Source organism: Babylonia areolata, chromosome 2 (assembly GCF_041734735.1).
Source record: "Babylonia areolata isolate BAREFJ2019XMU chromosome 2, ASM4173473v1, whole genome shotgun sequence".
In the NCBI taxonomy this organism is placed as follows: domain Eukaryota; kingdom Metazoa; phylum Mollusca; class Gastropoda; order Neogastropoda; family Buccinidae; genus Babylonia; species Babylonia areolata.
This window is the reverse complement of record NC_134877.1, coordinates 12,656,969-12,675,394: the sequence shown is the minus strand read 5'-3', so window position 1 is coordinate 12,675,394 and position 18,426 is coordinate 12,656,969. Positions and strand designations below refer to the sequence as shown.

General features: G+C 48.5%; 1 protein-coding gene across 3 annotated transcripts in view; it reads right to left on the bottom strand.

The window, feature by feature from the left end:
- Positions 1-4,892: 4,892 nt before the first annotated feature.
- Positions 4,893-18,426, bottom strand: part of LOC143297824 (E3 ubiquitin-protein ligase TRIM56-like) — a 35,739-nt gene continuing 22,205 nt past the window's right edge. For 2 of the 3 annotated variants that reach the window (XM_076610337.1, XM_076610354.1), the window contains exons 2-3: positions 8,455-9,308; positions 4,893-6,810 (exon numbers count right to left, since the gene is read on the bottom strand). In XM_076610337.1, coding sequence (XP_076466452.1) covers positions 5,613-6,810; positions 8,455-9,308 — 2,052 coding nt within the window. In that variant the 3' untranslated portion in view covers positions 4,893-5,612. Of the gene's footprint in view, positions 6,811-8,454; positions 9,309-13,663; positions 13,808-18,426 lie in introns of all 3 variants that reach the window. The other variant, XM_076610345.1, reaches the window with a different exon arrangement.

The following is an 18,426-nucleotide window of genomic DNA, read 5'->3' as shown; positions in this document are numbered from 1 at the left end:
GGGAGAGAGAGGAAGAGAGAGAGAGAGGCGAAAGAGTACAAGACGAGAAAGTGTGTGTGTGTGTGTGTGTGTGTGTGCGCGTGCGTGCGTGCATGCATGTGTATGTCACGGAGTGTGCGTGTGTGTCGCGCGTGCATGCGTGTGTGTTTGTGTGTGCACGTTTGATTGTTACATTTATACTTCACTGACGTGCTTCAGTCTCCAGCTTTTGCTGGCCGTGTGTACGCGTGTGAAGATGCGTTTGTTTGCGTGTTTGTGTGTGGACATGATTGATGCAGGTATGTTTATATATATGTATGCCTTTTTATTGTAAACGTTGCCTGGGATGTGTAAGCATCAATTACTTTTCACGAACCTATATCCCCATACATCTCCTCCTCGAAAGCTCATTTCAGCCGACACAACCAAACAGCGCAGAAACAAAAAGAAAGAAAGAAAAAAAGAAAAAGAAAAAAAAAAAAAAAAGAATCCAAAATCTCTGTCAGGAAAATCTTTTTGGTATGTGGTATGTGGTGTTGTTATCAACCAGAGTATCACGCTATCAAGACATCATGTACATGTTTATATATACATGTCCGGTATGTGCTGACAAATCTACCTGGCAAATCATATCCTCAAACCCATGATGATTATGCAAGTGTATGATGTGATTAGTTAAGTACGTGAATATTACTCTGTACTGCGGCCAATATCATGGTTGCTGAAGCGTTCGTATCGCATGGATATAGTTTTTTTGGTTTACGCTTAAACTCTATCTATAGTACGCTGACAATGTGCATCTAAGTCATGAGTCAGGTTACGCTAGTACGCTGACAATTGCATCTAAGTCGTGAGTAAGGTTACACTAGTACGCTGACAATGTGCATCTAAGTCATCAGTGAGTCAGGTTACGCTAGTACGCTGACAATGTGCATCCACGGCATGAGTCAGGTTAAGTTAATACGCCGACAATGTGCATCCAAGTCATGAGTCAGGTTAAGCTAATACGCTGACAATGTGCATCTAAGTCGTGAGTCAGGTTACGCTTGTACGCTGACAATGTGCATCTAAGTCGTGAGTCAGGTTACGCTTGTACGCTGACAATGTGCATCTAAGTCGTGAGCCAGGTTACTCAGATAGCTTTATACGTCAGCATGGTTGCAGTCTGTTTTCAGCTGATCAGCCTGTGGAGGAGTAAGAGAGCGAGCGGTAAGATAGGATGGGAAGCTGAGATTGATATTATTATTATGTTTTTTATAATACGCCCCCTCAACCCCCACCGCCCCCCCCCTCACCCCCCCCCCCCCACACACACACCACGATGACATACTCAGCTGTAATAATTCGAACATGATACAGTGTAAAGAATGGTAATTAAAAACAACAACAACAACAACAACACACACACACACACAAAACAAAACAAAAAAACAACAACAAGAAAACAGAGACGGATGCACTCTAGAACCTCTGAATATATGTCTGTTACCTGTTTAAATGAATTATCTAATCGTTTAAAACTAAAAACAAAGGCTTGGAAATCCTATTTCTGCCCAACGATGTCCCCCAAAATAGAAATGAACTTCTCAGTTTTTCGTGTTATTGATGCTATTGCCAGTTACTTTTATTAAGTTAGAAAGCTAGTTAGTTAGATAACTTATCGCGTAGTTGACTGATTACTTACTCATTTGTTTGTTTGCATATGGGTGTAAAATGCAGATAGTAAAGAAGGGAAATTACTCTGTAATTAATGCAAGGGGACTTAATTTGCTTTAAACTGATCTTTCTCATCTTAAACATTACATTTTGAAATTATGCTCAATACATAAAAAGCTTGGATTTTTTTAAAAAGTGTATCACAAGTGAGTCTTGAAGGCCTTGCCTCTTTTGTTTCTAGTGTATCAACTGATACAGACACTAATTAATCTGCTTCCTTATCTGTTCCCTAATTCATGCATTCATTCATTCACAAAAAAAAACCGATATAATTATGGCCTTTCGTCACACCGCTGGAGTCTGGTGAAACCCCGACCTCGGGTTCTAGCAGACATTGATTATGCCTCTGAACAGTCATGTGTCGCACAGTCATGTGTAGCACAGTCATGTGCAGCGCAAAGTCAAAGGCAAAAAGCACTGCCTGCTACGCGACACAAACCACAGACCACAGACCCCCCCCACCCCCACCCCCCATCACCCTGCATCCTTCACGTCAGTGACTCTGACAGCACTCATGCCACATTGAATGTAGCTAGCAGACACTTGACAAGAGTCATGCCACACTACATGTAGCGTTTAGACACTTGACAGGAGTCATGCCACATTGCATGTAGCTAGCAGACACTTGACAGGAGTCATGCCACACTGCATGTAGCTAGCAGACACTTGACAGGAGTCATGCCACACTGCATGTAGCTAGCAGACACTTGACAGGAGTCATGCCACATTGCATGTAGCTAGCAGACACTTGACAGGAGTCATGCCACACTGAATGTAGCTAGCAGACACTTGACAGGAGTCATACCACACTGAATGTAGCTAGCAGACACTTGACAGGAGTCATACCACATTGCGTGTAGCTAGCAGACAGTTGTCAGGAGTCATACCACATTGCGTGTAGCTAGCAGACACTTGACACGAGTCATGCCACACTGAATGTAGCTAGCAGACACTTGACAGGAGTCATGCCACATTGCATGTAGCTAGCAGACACTTGACACGAGTCATGCCACATTGCATGTAGCTAGCAGACACTTGACACGAGTCATGCCACATTGCATGTAGCTAGCAGACACTTGACACGAGTCATGCCACATTGCATGTAGCTAGCAGACACTTGACACGAGTCATGCCACATTGCATGTAGCTAGCAGACACTTGACACGAGTCATGCCACACTACATGTAGCTAGCAGACACTTGACAGGAGTCATGTCACATTGCATGTAGCTATCAGACACTTGTCAGGAGTCATGACACACTACATGTAGCTAGCAGACACTTGACAGGAGTCATGACACACTACATGTAGCTAGCAGACACTTGACAGGAGTCATACCACACTACATGTAGCTAGCAGACACTTGACAGGAGTCATACCACACTACATGTAGCTAGCAGATACTTGACAGGAGTCATACCACACTACATGTAGCTAGCAGACACTTGACAGGAGATATGCCACACTACATGTAGCTAGCAGACACTTGACAGGAGTCATGTCACACTGCATGTAGCTATCAGACACTTGACAGGAGATATGCCACACTACATGTAGCTAGCAGACACTTGTCAGGAGTCATGACACACTACATGTAGCTAGCAGACACTTGGCAGGAGTCATGCCACACAATGCATGTAGCTAGCAGACACTTGACAGGAGTCATGCCACACTGCATGTAGCTAGCAGACACTTGACAGGAGTCATGCCACACTGAATGTAGCTAGCAGACACTTGACAGGAGTCACACGACACTAGATGTAGCTAGCAGACACTTGCCAGGAGTCATGCCACATTGCATGTAGCTATCAGACACTTGACAAGAGTCATGCCACACTACATGTAGCAGACACTTGACAGGAGTCATGCCATATTGCATGTAGCAATCAGACACTTGACAGGAATCTTGCCACACTTCATGTAGCTAGCAGACACTTGACAGGAGTCATGCCACACTGCATGTAGCTAGCAGACACTTGACAGGAGTCATGCCACACTGCATGTAGCTAGCAGACAGTTGACAGGAGTCACACCACACTACATGTAGCTAGCAGACACTTGGCAGGAGTCACACCACACTACATGTAGCTAGCAGACACTTGACAGGAGTCATGCCACACTGAATGTAGCTAGCAGACACTTGACAGGAGTCACACCACACTACATGTAGCTAGCAGACACTTGGCAGGAGTCACACCACACTACATGTAGCTAGCAGACACTTGACAGGAGTCATGCCACACTGAATGTAGCTAGCAGACACTTGACAGGAGTCACACCACACTACATGTAGCTAGCAGACACTTGGCAGGAGTCACACCACACTACATGTAGCTAGCAGACACTTGACAGGAGTCATGCCACACTGAATGTAGCTAGCAGACACTTGACAGGAGTCACACCACACTACATGTAGCTAGCAGACACTTGACAGGAGTCATGCCACACTGAATGTAGCTAGCAGACACTTGACAGGAGTCACACCACACTACATGTAGCTAGCAGACACTTGACAGGAGTCATGCCACACTACATGTAGCAGACACTTGGCAGCAGTCATGCCACATTGAATGTAGCTAGCAGACACTTGGCAGGAGTCATACCACATTGCATGTAGCTAGCAGACACTTGACAGGAGATATGCCACACTGAATGTAGCTATCAGACACTTGACAGGAGTCATGCCACATTGCGTGTAGCTAGCAGACAGTTGACAGGAGTCATGCCACATTGCGTGTAGCTAGCAGACACTTGCCAGGAGTCATACCACACTGCATGTAGCTAGCAGACACTCGACAGGAGATATGCCACACTACATGTAGCTAGCAGACACTTGACATGAGTCATGCCACACTACATGTAGCTAGCAGACACTTGACAGGAGTCACACCACACTACATGTAGCTAGCATACATTTGGCAGGAGTCATGCCACACTTCATGTAGCTAGCAGACACTCGACAGGAGTCATGCCACACTGCATGTAGCTAGCAGACACTTGGCAGGAGTCATGCCACACTGCATGTAGCTAGCAGACACTTGACAGGAGTCATGCCACACTGCATGTAGCTAGCAGACACTTGACAGGAGTCATGCCACACTGCATGTAGCTAGCAGACACCTGACAGGAGTCATGACACACTGAATGTAGCAGACACTTGACAGCAGTCATGCCACACTACATGTAGCTAGCAGACAGTTGACAGGAGTCATGCCACACTTCATGTAGCAGACACTTGACAAGAGTCATGCCACACTGTATGTAGCTAGCAGACACTTGGCAGGAGTCATGCCACACTTCATGTAGCTAGCAGAAACAAGCAGACCCGCACGTCACGCAGTACCAGCGTGTTGGTACCAGGAAGCACAAGACCACAAAGACAAAAACAGGCATCGACAGAGTGACGCGAGTTGTGAAGTCAGTAGTGACCGGTCACCAGCCAAGCCAGACACGAACGGACGGCCCAACGGCTGGTACGCACACTTCATCGTACTTCTGAAGTAGCGCCCTCTCATAGAGCAAAGGTTGAGGAGAGCATCATCGACATGTCACTGACATTCTGTTTCTCATGTCGTCACATCAACTGACTAGTAAGTATTCTGAAGCCACTGATATACAGTATTTCAAGTATGAAAACAATGATATATTATTTCAAGATGTCCCTCCCGCCCCCCCCCCCCTCCCTCCCTTTTTTTTTCTTAAAAAAAACTTCACAGGTGTATGCTGACCATCATAATGTCTTCGTGTGGTGTGGGCAGTGGTGGTCAATGGACCAATGAGCACTTAGGGTTTTCCTGTGAGTCATTTGGGGCATGTGACAAACTGTCCCCAGCTGTACTTGGACACTGACAAGTTCTCCGGCAAGGAACGTAACCAAGTTACACGACCACGTCACCTGACCAGGTCACACGACCACGTCACATGATCTCAAACACCAGCACGTCCTGGGTCTCGGCCTGCAGGGCGTCGCTGGACACGTAGACCACGCCGTTTGGGCCGACGGCCAGGGCCTCGGGATAGGAGAGCCCGTGGATGGTGGTGAGCAGGTTGCCGGCGAAGCGCCCAAGGGAGGACAGCCTGACGACCTTCTGGCCCTCCTTGTCCACGCACAGCACGCCGCCCTGGGGGTCACAGCACACGCTGCGCGGGTTGTGCAGGCCGAAGGGGCCCGTGCAGGGGAACTTGAAGCGGACCTCCCCGCTGGGCGCCAGGCGGTAGATGCACTTCTTGATGCAGTCCGACACCACCAGGTCGCCCTCCGGGGTGGCGCTCAGGTAGCTGGGCCGCTGGAAGAGCGGCGTCATGGAGGCGTCGTGCGAGATGGTCTGGAGGACCCTGCCCTGAAGGTCGATGAGGTGGAGGCAGCCTAGGTCCAGGCAGCTGGCCGCCAGGGTCTCCTCGCGCACCTTGGCCAGCCCCCAGTACTCGTGCTGCGTGATGACCCAGTGCGTGGCCTCCAGCTTGTCGCCCACGCTGATGACGTACAGTTTCCGGTCCTGCGCCGTGACGGCCACCTGCCGCTCGGACAGCTTGGCGATGCGCAGCGGGGATGGCAGGGCCAGGCGGCACACGGTGGTGGTGGAGGAGCCCATGTTCATGCCCTTGATGCAGGCGTTGGCGGAGTCCACCAGGATCAGCTGGCCCCCGGGCAGCACCGCCATGTCCCAGATCTCGGGCTTCTCCTTGTCCATGCCCGTCCGCGTCTTGATTCGCTTCAGCAGCTTGGGCGTCCTCCGCTGGGGCAGCCCAGCTCCGCTGTTGCTGCTGCTAGTGCTGCTGCTGTTGCTGCTACCGCTGGGGAAGAGGAAGGGAGGTAACCCCGAGGTGGGAGAGTCCGTGGTGGGGGTGGTGGGGATGGGGGAGGAGAGGGAGACGCGGAGGGCCAGGTGCTGCAGGTGGCGGGTGACGCCTCTGGCCGCCTCCTCGTCTAGGGACACGGATGCCAGCGGGGTCTGGAGGCGGGGCAGGGCGTCCACCCGCGTGATGAGCCCCTCCACCTGCTGGCCCAGGTCCGAGTCCGCCTCCTGCATCACTTCCCAGTCAGACCCCACCTCCACCAGGGATCGCGTCAGGTCCCGCGCGTTGGCCAGGGCCGTCAGCAGCTCCTCCCGCTCCCTGGAACACCAACGTCACCACCACGTTACTCCGACCGTCTCCCATCCAGCCTCCTCCTCCTCCTCCACCACCACCACCACCACCACCACCATCACGTGACTCACCTCCACCACCCCATGACTCTTACCATCTCCAATCCCACGTCCTCCTCCTCCACCCCCACCCCCACCACAAACACCGCCCCATTCATCAATAACATCAAAAATCAGCATAATCAACAACAGCAACAGCAACAGACATCATCATCGTCGACGTTGTCGATGGTGACGTCTCAACAATGAAAACGACGATGACACACAACAAACGCCAGCAACGACAACGAAAACAACATGGGCAGCGTTGTTGGCACTCCAGCAATTTCTAATGACTTATGTTCCATTTCCGCTGCTGCGGCAGAAATTGGTGATGCTACTGTTGATACTAGGCTGCCATCAAAATCATGGCCACGTAACTATATGCTTGAATGGGTTTTTTTTTTTTAATCCCTGAAAAAGAAAAAGGAAAAAAAAGAAGAAGAAATAAATAGCCTAGCATCAACTACTGAAATCAGATAATTCAGGTAGCAATAACAGCTGCCGTGTAAGCAACAACAAGAATATCAACAAACAACAGCTTGCTGCGACGACAGTCATCATAACAGGTTCCAATTTGGGAACAATATCAAAACATCACACACACACACACACACATACACACACACACACACACACACACACACACACACACACCCGGCTGAATCTGGCAGACAGAGACTGACAGATAGACAGACAGAAACAGACAGACATACAGTGACAGACAGACAGATACAGAATGAAACATACAGTCAGCGAGACAGCCAGCCAGAGACATACAGACAAGACAGCCATCCAAAGACAGACATACAGACTGAAACAGACAGAAACAGACTGACATACAGACAGAAACATACAGACAGAGACACACACACACACACTCAAACCCACAGACACAGACCTCTTTTCCTCAGGTGTTGTCCAGACATACAGACAGAGAGACACAGACCCACAGACAGCCACAGACACAGACCTCTTTCCCTCAGGTGTTGTCCAGACATACAGACAGAGAGACACAGACCCACAGACGGCCACAGACACAGACCTCTTTCTCTCAGGTGTTTCGCAGACATACAGACAGAGAGACACAGACCCACAGACACAGACCTCTTTCCCTCAGGTGTTGTCCAGACATACAGACAGAGAGACACAGACCCACAGACAGCCACAGACACAGACCTCTTTCCCTCAGGTGTTGTCCAGACATACAGACAGAGAGACACAGACCCACAGACAGCCACAGACACAGACCTCTTTCCCTCAGGTGTTGTCCAGACATACAGACAGAGAGACACAGACCCACAGACACAGACCTCTTTCCCTCAGGTGTTGTCCAGACATACAGACAGAGAGACACAGACCCACAGACAGCCACAGACACAGACCTCTTTCCCTCAGGTGTTGTCCAGACATACAGACAGAGAGACACAGACCCACAGACACAGACCTCTTTCCCTCAGGTGTTGTCCAGACATACAGAGAGACACAGACAGCCACAGACCTCTTTTCCTCAGGTGTTGTCCAGACATACAGACAGAGAGACACAGACCCACAGACAGCCCCAGACACAGACCTCTTTCCCTCCACCAGCGCCGTACAGTGGGTGAGGTAGGTGTTGTCCAGACGGGCCATCAGCTGCTCCTGCTTGGTCTGCAGCAAGTGCATGGTCTTGATGAAGAACTCCTTGAGCCGCTCCACGTCGCTGACCTGGGCCATGTGGCCCGCCTCCACGTTCTGGTTCAGGGCCTGGTTGATGCGGGCCAGCTTGCGGATGTAGCCGTCCGTGCGCCCCTCCAGCTCCTTCAGCCAGGCCCGCTTCTTCTCCGCCGTGTCGGCCAGCGGCGTGACGCCCGTGCACAGCTTGTGGAAGGTCAGGTGGCACATGGGGCACAGCGGTGTGCGGCACTGCGGGCAGTACAGCTCCAGAACCCGGTCGGCGTGCGCGGTGCAGAAGCGCTTCCGCCGCCGGTGCACCTCGGGGCGGTTGGAGTCGGAGTAGTCGACGACTTCGTGCCCGCTGGAGGTGGGGATCTTGCCGTGCACGGAGTGGCAGAAGGCGCACAGCTTGTGGTCGCAGTCCAGACAGAACCTGACGGCGTTGGCCTTGTCGCACAGCGAGCAGGGGGCGGTGAGGGGCGGGGCGGCCGCGCGCTTCAGGCAGTCGGCCAGGTCGTTGAGGAAGAAGCTGGCCTTAAAGGCAGACCCCCACTGGCCGCGGGGCAGGGAAGGGTCCGGGCAGTCCACCACCTGCTTGCAGACGGGGCAGGGGAAGCGGTGCCCCTGCAGCTCCCGGCAGTTGCTGATGTAGTCGTTGAGGCACTGCTCGCAGAAGCTGTGCAGGCAAGGGATGGTCTTGGGCCGGCGGTACGTCTCCAGGCAGATGTGGCACTCCAGGAACTTGGACTCCAGCTCTAGCACCGACGCCATCTGCACGGCAGACACGAGAGGGTTAACTGTTGTGACCATGAAAGGTACAGGACGACGGCAACAACAAGGACAGTGCCGTTGTCACCTTCACCCCATTGATATCATCTTCTTCTTCTGCGTTCGTGGGCTGCATCTCCCACGTTCACTCGTATGTACACGAGTGGGCTTTTATGTCTATGACCGTTTTTATCCCGCCATGAAGGCAGCCATATTCCACTTTCGGGGATGTGCGTACTGGGTATGTTCTTGTTTCCATAACCCACTAAACGCTGACATGGATTACAGGATCTCTAACGTGCGCATCTGATTTTCTACTTGCGTATACACACGAAGGGGGTTCAGGCACTAGCACGTCTGCACATTTGTTGACCTGGGAGATCGCAAAAATCTCTTCCCTTTACCCACCAGGCGCCGTCATCGAGATTCGAACCCGGGACCCTCATATTGAAAGTCCAACGCTTTAACCACTCGGCTATTGCGCCCGTCTATATGATCTATTGCTGCTGTCTCTGCACACGTTGGTGCTGCTACTGTTAGGTTAAAATGTTAGAGTTAGGTTAAAATGTTACAGGTCTAACAGCCTTCTACGACCATCGGGGCAATGAATTCATGTCCACTGTGTACAGGGCTCGGCATCGGAAGGCACGGCCCAACCCTTTCCACCCGCTGTTTTAACTTTCCGCAACCGAAGTCAGGAACCCAGTCACACCTGGGTGCGGTGAGGACAGAGGGAGTAAAGTGCCTTTCCTATGGACACAGCACTATGCCGAAACGGGGCCTCGAACCCCGAATCACTGGTGAACACTGGATCACCCATCTGATTCTGACACGACGCCTGCACAAATGACAACGACAACGACAGTGACAAAAGTTTATAAGATGGAAGCTTCTTTCCACCCACCACATCCCCACAAAATGTCCAATCTTATCACAGTGAGGTAACACCGACAGCCTTTCACTGACGAGTCTACTCGTTAGCAGCAGTCAATGGGTTAATATATACCGTGCAGTGTTATAGACCAGCATACTCGTTAGCAGCAGTCAATGGGTTAATATATACCGTGCTGTGTTACAGACCAGCATACTCATTAGCAGCAGTCAATGGGTTAATATATACCGTGCTGTGTTACAGACCAGCATACTCGTTAGCAGCAGTCAATGGGTTAATATATACCGTGCTGTGTTACAGACCAGCATACTCATTAGCAGCAGTCAATGGGTTAATATATACCCTGCTGTGTTACAGACCAGCATACTCGTTAGCAGCACTCAATGGGTTAATATATACCGTGCTGTGTTACAGACCAGCATACTCGTTAGCAGCAGTCAATGGGTTAATATATACCGTGCTGTGTTACAGACCATCATACTCATTAACAGCATTCAATGGGTTAATATATACCATGCTGTGTTACAGACCAGCATACTCATTAGCAGCACTCAATGGGTTAATATATACGGTGCTGTGTTATAGACCAGCATACTCGTTAGCAGCACTCAATGGGTTAATATATACCGTGCTGTGTTACAGACCAGCATACTCGTTAGCAGCACTCAATGGGTTAATATATACCGTGCTGTGTTACAGACCAGCATACTCATTAGCAGCACTCAATGGGTTAATATATACCGTGCTGTGTGACAGACCAGCATACTCATTAGCAGCAGTCAATGGGTTAATATATACCGTGCTGTGTTACAGACCAGCATACTCATTAGCAGCAGTCAATGGGTTAATATATACCCTGCTGTGTTACAGACCAGCATACTCGTTAGCAGCACTCAATGGGTTAATATATACCGTGCTGTGTTACAGACCAGCATACTCGTTAGCAGCAGTCAATGGGTTAATATATACCGTGCTGTGTTATAGACCAGCATACTCGTTAGTCGCACTCAATGGGTTAATATATACCGTGCTGTGTTACAGACCAGCATACTCATTAGCAGCAGTCAATGGGTTAATATATACCGTGCTGTGTTATAGACCAGCATACTCGTTAGCAGCACCCAATGGATTAATATATACCGTGCAGTGTTACAGACCAGCATACTCATTAGCAGCTGTCAATGGGTTAATATATACCGTGCTGTGTTATAGACCAGCATACTCATTAGCAGCTGTCAATGGGTTAATATATACCGTGCTGTGTTACAGACCAGCATACTCGTTAGCAGCAGTCAATGGATTAATATATATACCGTGCTGTGTTACAGACCAGCATACTCGCTAGCAGCACTCAATGGGTTAATATATATCGTGCTGTGTGACAGACCAGCATACTCGCTAGCAGCACTCAATGGGTTAATATATACCGTGCTGTGTGACAGACCATCATACTCATTAGCAGCAGTCAATGGGTTAATATATACCGTGCTGTGTTACAGACCAGCATACTCGTTAGCAGCAGTCAATGGGTTAATATATACCGTGCTGTGTGACAGCAGCTGCGTTGTCACTACCTTTAATTTGATTTTTTTTTAAAAACTGAATGAGAAGCTCCTTTAACTCACTCAGTACGGCCAGTCCTCTCTTCTCCTCTACACAGACCCCTCGGATGTCCAGTGGGTGTCTGAATGACCCAACCTTTAGCTTCCGTCGTCAGACTTGTCGTATTCTTTGTCAACATTCACCTCTTCAGTATAAGAGCCTTCCACTTGCAATATTTTGATGATGGTAATTGGGGTGAAACGCTGTTAACGTCGTCTCTTTCGCCGTTCGTATGGAAAGAGTTAACGTGTGCAGAATCATGCCCGAAACGAAAGAATTAATGCCAGAATAAATCTGTCAAAACTGCCCCGCCTCTCTGTCCCCATCCCAGCCGCTGTCCCCGTCTCAGAGAACACCAATGGATGTGTGAATGAGAGAGTACGCCCTTCCCCATTCCTTACCAAACACATTGTTGAATTTATATCACACACACATGCTCACACGAACGCACAAACGCGTTAACGAATACACGCACGCGTACACATTCACACGCATACACATCCACTCTCTCTCTCTCTCTCTCACACACACATAATTGCAAACACTTCTCTCCCTCTACAGTACACTCGGCTCTCACACCCTCCACACACACACACACTGACCTGAAATAGTTTGAAGACGAAAAAACAAAGTCATATATCTCGCTGACTGCGACAGACGGACATTGTTTTGTTTTGCTGCAATGTTTGTGCCACTTTCTCCGGCTAAAAATACCCTGTCTCTAACACACACACACACACACACACACACACACACACACACACACACACACACACAGAGTATAAAAACAACCACTGATGAAAACGGGGAGAGAGAGAGAGAGAGAGAGAGAGAGAGAGAGAGAGAGAGAGAGAGAGAGAGAGATTTTTATACTGGAGACACAAGGAACAGTGTGATGTGGTGTGTGTGTGGGGGGGGGGGGGGAGAGTAGTACATAAAAAGTATAAACATAAACAGGAAATCAAATACAAACACAGACAGGCTATAGTAGGAATTTAGAGATATAATATGCATATGATGATGATGATAATAATAATAATAGGTAGTACTTATATGGCGCAAACTCCCCATGCTCAAGGTGCATCGCATGAAACAATACATAATTATACACTGGTGCATAATAACATACCTCTGTACATGAAGAAACAACACATAATTATATGTACACTGACAACACTACAAATGGCAGATAAGAACAATCAAACACACGCACACACACACACACACACACACACACACTCACACACACACGGGCACACGCACGCACGCACACACACACGCGCACGCGACAAAAAAATGCCCTACACACACACACACACACACACACACACTCACACACACACACGGGCACACACACGCACGCACACACACACGCGCACGCGACAAAAAAATGCCCTACACACACACACACACACACACAGACGCTCGTGCACACACAAACATCCCCCCCCCACACACACACAACATGATGATTTCAATACAGGGTCACACGCAAAAGCTTGTTAGAACATGTGGGTTTTCAAGTTTGTTTCGAAAGAGGAAAGCGTTGGTAAGTGACGGAGATCCAGAGGAAGAAAATTCCAGACAGAAGGTGCTTGATACTGAAAGGCCCTTTGGCCAAAATGTCTTTGGAGAGGTTTTGGGGACTCGAAGGAGCTTTTCAGCAGAAGACCTAAGAGAACGCGAAGGGGTGTAAGTAAGATGGACAGAAGATAGGTAAAATGGGAGATGTCCTTCAAAGTGGCGATTTTGTACTGAATTCTGAACTGCCCTGAATGGATAAACAATGTAATTATTTGTATGCGCGTGCTCATATTTACACACACACACACACACACACACACACACACACACACACACACACAGCGTATCATTTTGTATGCTCTCTTGAATGCACACCACATTTACAACATGAACAATGCGAAGGGGCCCGTGTGGGTGGATGGCTCAGACCATGGCCGCAACTGCACCCAGTTCGTGGATCGGACGATTCTTGTCATGTCCAAACCTGTGAGTAAACAGCCCGGTTTGTCATTACATGTTTGCTTTTGTGGCTAGATGTGCCCAACTCAGCACCGCCCCCCCCCCAACCCCTAAGCCTCCTCTATCCAACACCCCCCACATCCTTTCAAACAACTGACTTTGCGTGGACTGCACAATGTCAACAGCCGTTTACCTGAGGCTGCTCATTCAACGTTCGTATTTATACTGTTAAGAAATTTACTGTGATGTTATTAGAACAACGCCCTTCTATTCCGTCCCTCAACCCCCACTCTTCCCAGGTGTGTTCGTGTGTTTTGAATTAATGATGAAATACATGTCTTCACTTTTAACAGCTACTATTTCTTAAAATAAGTAATTAGTTTTTTTGTTTGTTTTTTTTTTACAACGGGACTGAAGGCGAATTTATGTACTCTGATTCAGACAATAAAGTGATTGATTGATTCCACGTGGGTCTCTTCCGGTTTTACTGTCGTCCTAAGTGTTTCAGGAATGTCTCCACTCTGTAGAACACACACACACACACACACATACACACACGCGCGCGCAGACAATGTCTATGTAGAATTGTTGGATGGTCCGCCACTTGTTCATTGTGTTCCACACTGGTGATCCGGCACTGTCGGCAAAAAAGTGTTTCAGGGATGGCAGGTCCAAAGATCCTCACTCTACAGCATTCATATATATATGTATATGTATGGAAACATGATTGATGGATGACCCCTGGTTCTCTGTATACTGTCTGTCTTCTACTTTCCATTACACCATCAACATCAACTTACTGATGACTCTGTCGTGGTTGATGCATGCTGGTTATTTTCTTGTTTCCGGCCTAGCCCAGCAAACACTGACATGGAATTTCAAGATCTTTGACATGCGTATTTGATCTTTTGCATGCATATACAAACGAAGGGGGTTCAGGCACTAGCAGGTCTGCACGCATGTTGAGCTGGGAGATCGGAAAAACCTGCACCCTTCACCCAGCAGGTGTGCCGAACCGGGGATCGAACCCAGGAAACTCAGTCGGGCGAGAGCCCAGCGATTTAACCATTCGGCCACCACACCCGTCTGTCTGTCTGTCTGTCTCTCCTTTCGGGTTATGTTTACTATTCAGTGTGTTATATTTTGATTTCCACTTGAACTGTTTCAACGAATATTCTGTTTATCTTATGGTACTGTGTCTGCTGATTGTGTGTATAACGTGAAAAAGCACGACAGAAGTTCTCAGCTTGTCAGTTGTTGTTCATGTTCTGTCCCCCCCCCCCCCGCCCCCCCCCCACCCAGTACTGTGTAACTCAAACACTGTAGCCCAATTTGTCGTGTTTCTTGAATCAGTAATAGACTACAAACTAAATGTCTCCGCTACAATAGGTTTGACCTGACATTAAAACAAAGAACAATACACAGACAGAATACCCACCCCACCCCACCCCACGCCCTCAGACTACTGACATTAGGACAATAAAACAAATAAAACTAATCCACATTAGGAAAACAAAACAAAAATAAAAACTAATCCACCGTTTCATCCAGCAAGGCCTATAAATTCAGAACCGTGGTCAGTTCTTGCTCACAACAACCAGCATCGTCTCTAAAACTTTGGCAAGCACAAATAATCACGCACCGAATGTGAGCCAAGTGAAGGAACCCTCAATGGACACAGTCATGTCTATCTCAAAGCATGGCTCTGTCACATGCGTCGAGTGAAACAGTCTCACAATTATTATACAGGGTTCACATAAATTCACAGACTACTTGGGAAGCTGCACTTCATGGGGGCCTCGTGAAATGCTGCTGTTTTCGGCAAACTACAGCCATACAGCCGATGTATACAGCCACACAATGTATACAGCCACACAGCTAATGTATACAGCCACACCGCTAATGTATACAGCCATACAGCCACACAGCCAATGTATACAGCCATACAGCCACACAGCCAATGTATACAGCCACACAGCCACACAGCCAATGTATACAGCCACACCGCTAATGTATACAGCCACACAGCCAATGTATACAGCCATACAGCCACACAGCCAATGTATACAGCCACACAGCCAATGTATACAGCCACACCGCTAATGTATACAGCCACACAGACAATGTATACAGCCACACCGCTAATGTATACAGCCACACAGACAATGTATACAGCCATACAGCCAATGTATACAGCCACACCGCCAATGTATACAGCCACACCGCCAATGTATACAGCCACACAGCTAATGTATACAGCCATACCGCTAATGTATACAACCACACAGCCAATGTATACAGCCACACAGCCACACAGCCAATGTATACAGCCACACAGCCAATGTATACAGCCATACAGCCAATGTCAACAGCCACAAGCAAATGTCAACAGCCAGTGTATACAGCCACACAGCCAATGTGTACAGCCATATAGCCACACAGCCAATGTATACAGCCACACAGCCAATGTCAACAGCCATACACCCAATGTATACAGCCACACAGCCAATGTATACAGCCACACAGCCAATGTCAACAGCCACACAGCCAATTTCAACGTCCATAAGCCAATGTCAACAGCCACACAGCCAATGTCAACAGCCACACAGCCGATGTATACAGCCACACAGCCAATGTATACAGCCACACAGCCAATGTATACAGCCACACAGCCAATGTCAACAGCTACACAGCCAATGTATACAGCTGTACAGCCACACAGCTAATGTATACAGCCATACAGCCGATGTATACAGCCACACAGCCAATGTCAACAGCCATACAGCCGATGTATACAGCCACACAGCCAATGTCAACAGCCATACAGCCAATGTTTTCAGCCACACAGCCGATGTATACAGCCACACAGACAATGTATACAGCCACACAGCAAATGTATAAAGCCAACGTATACAGCCATACAGCCAATGTATACAGTCACACAGCCATTGTATACAGCCACACAGCCAATGTTTTCAGCCATACAGCCACACAGCCGATGTATACAGCCACACAGACAATGTATACAGCCACACAGCCAATGTATACAGCCATACAGCCAATGTATACAGCCACACAGCCAATGTATACAGCCATACAGCCAATGTATACAGCCATACAGCCACACAGCCAATGTATACAGCCATACAGCCAATGTATACAGCCACACAGCCAATGTATACAGCCACACAGCCAATGTATACAGCCACACAGCCAATGTATACAGCCATACAGCCAATGTATACAGCCACACAGCCAGTGTATACAGCCACACAGCCAGTGTATACAGCCACACAGCCAATGTATACAGCCACACACTCAATGTAATGAATCCCACTGATAACCAGAGGTGCTTTATTGCCATTTTATACGAACTGAAAATCAACAACTGTAGTTTATAAATCACATGTAATTTTTCATGCTGACACATCCATGTTTCAAACGCTTTGTTCAGTCAGACTTTTCACGGTTGACGTGTGCCTGATAACAGCCGACCGGGTTTGTTGTGTCCAATGACCTTGGCCTCCAGTCGTGGCAGACGATAATAAAAAAGAAACAAACAGCCTGCATAACTGAAACCGTCACTCGAAAGCATACCTGCTTTAATGAAGTGTTCCCTAACGTTTTGTGAAGTATGTACGTAACATGGTTATGATCAGCCGATCCTCCAGTCCGCATAAATGCTACGTGTGTATATCTCCATACGCGTTCGTATCAAGTGCTAAAAAATGCGTACAACAGTCGCATGGGCCATGCAAAATTAATGTCATGGGCGAAAATCGTACAAAGATAATGATAATTGTTTAAAACGACCCATCCACCCACACAGGCCGTAATGTCTGGCATAAAAACAACAACAAAACTACCACATCTGCAAAAGCATGCCGGCAGGATTTCGGGCGACCGACATTGTGAGAATTTGCAGCGAAGGAAGGGAGACAAACTATGCCAAGGTCTCGGCAGGTCAGCCTTGTTTTGCAGGAGTTGTCTCCGCTACGTGTGGGAAGCATTAATTGTTGTCAAGTGTTGATCTGACACGAACATTGTTGGTGTCATGTTCTCTCTTTCTCTCCCTCTGTCTTTCTTTCTTCCTTCCTGACAGACTGTTTGTCTCTCCTTAACAGATATGCACCCACACCCACCCACCCACCCACCCACACACTTACAACACCCCACCCCTACCCCCTCCCACACAAACGGCACACACTGACGGGCGCGCGCGCCGTATATCAGTACACAACCCCACCCACTACACACCCTCACGGCACATACATGTGGACACACACACACACACACACACACACACACACACACACACACACGCAAGCATGCACACACACACACACATGCTTGTACACATACATGTATACATACTAATGCTCTCTCACTGATTTGCTCATTCACACACACACACACACACACACACACACACACACACACAGAAGGGGGAGAGAGAGTCACAGAGAGAGAACGAGACAGAGAGAGAGAGAACGAGACACAGAGAGAGAGAGAGAGGAGAGAGAGAGAGACGAGAGAGAGAGAGAGAGAACGAGAGAGAGAGAGAGAGAGAGAGAGAGAGAGAGAGAGAGAGAGAGAGAGAGAGAGAGAGAGAGAGGAACACGCATGCACGACACGTGCGGCCGG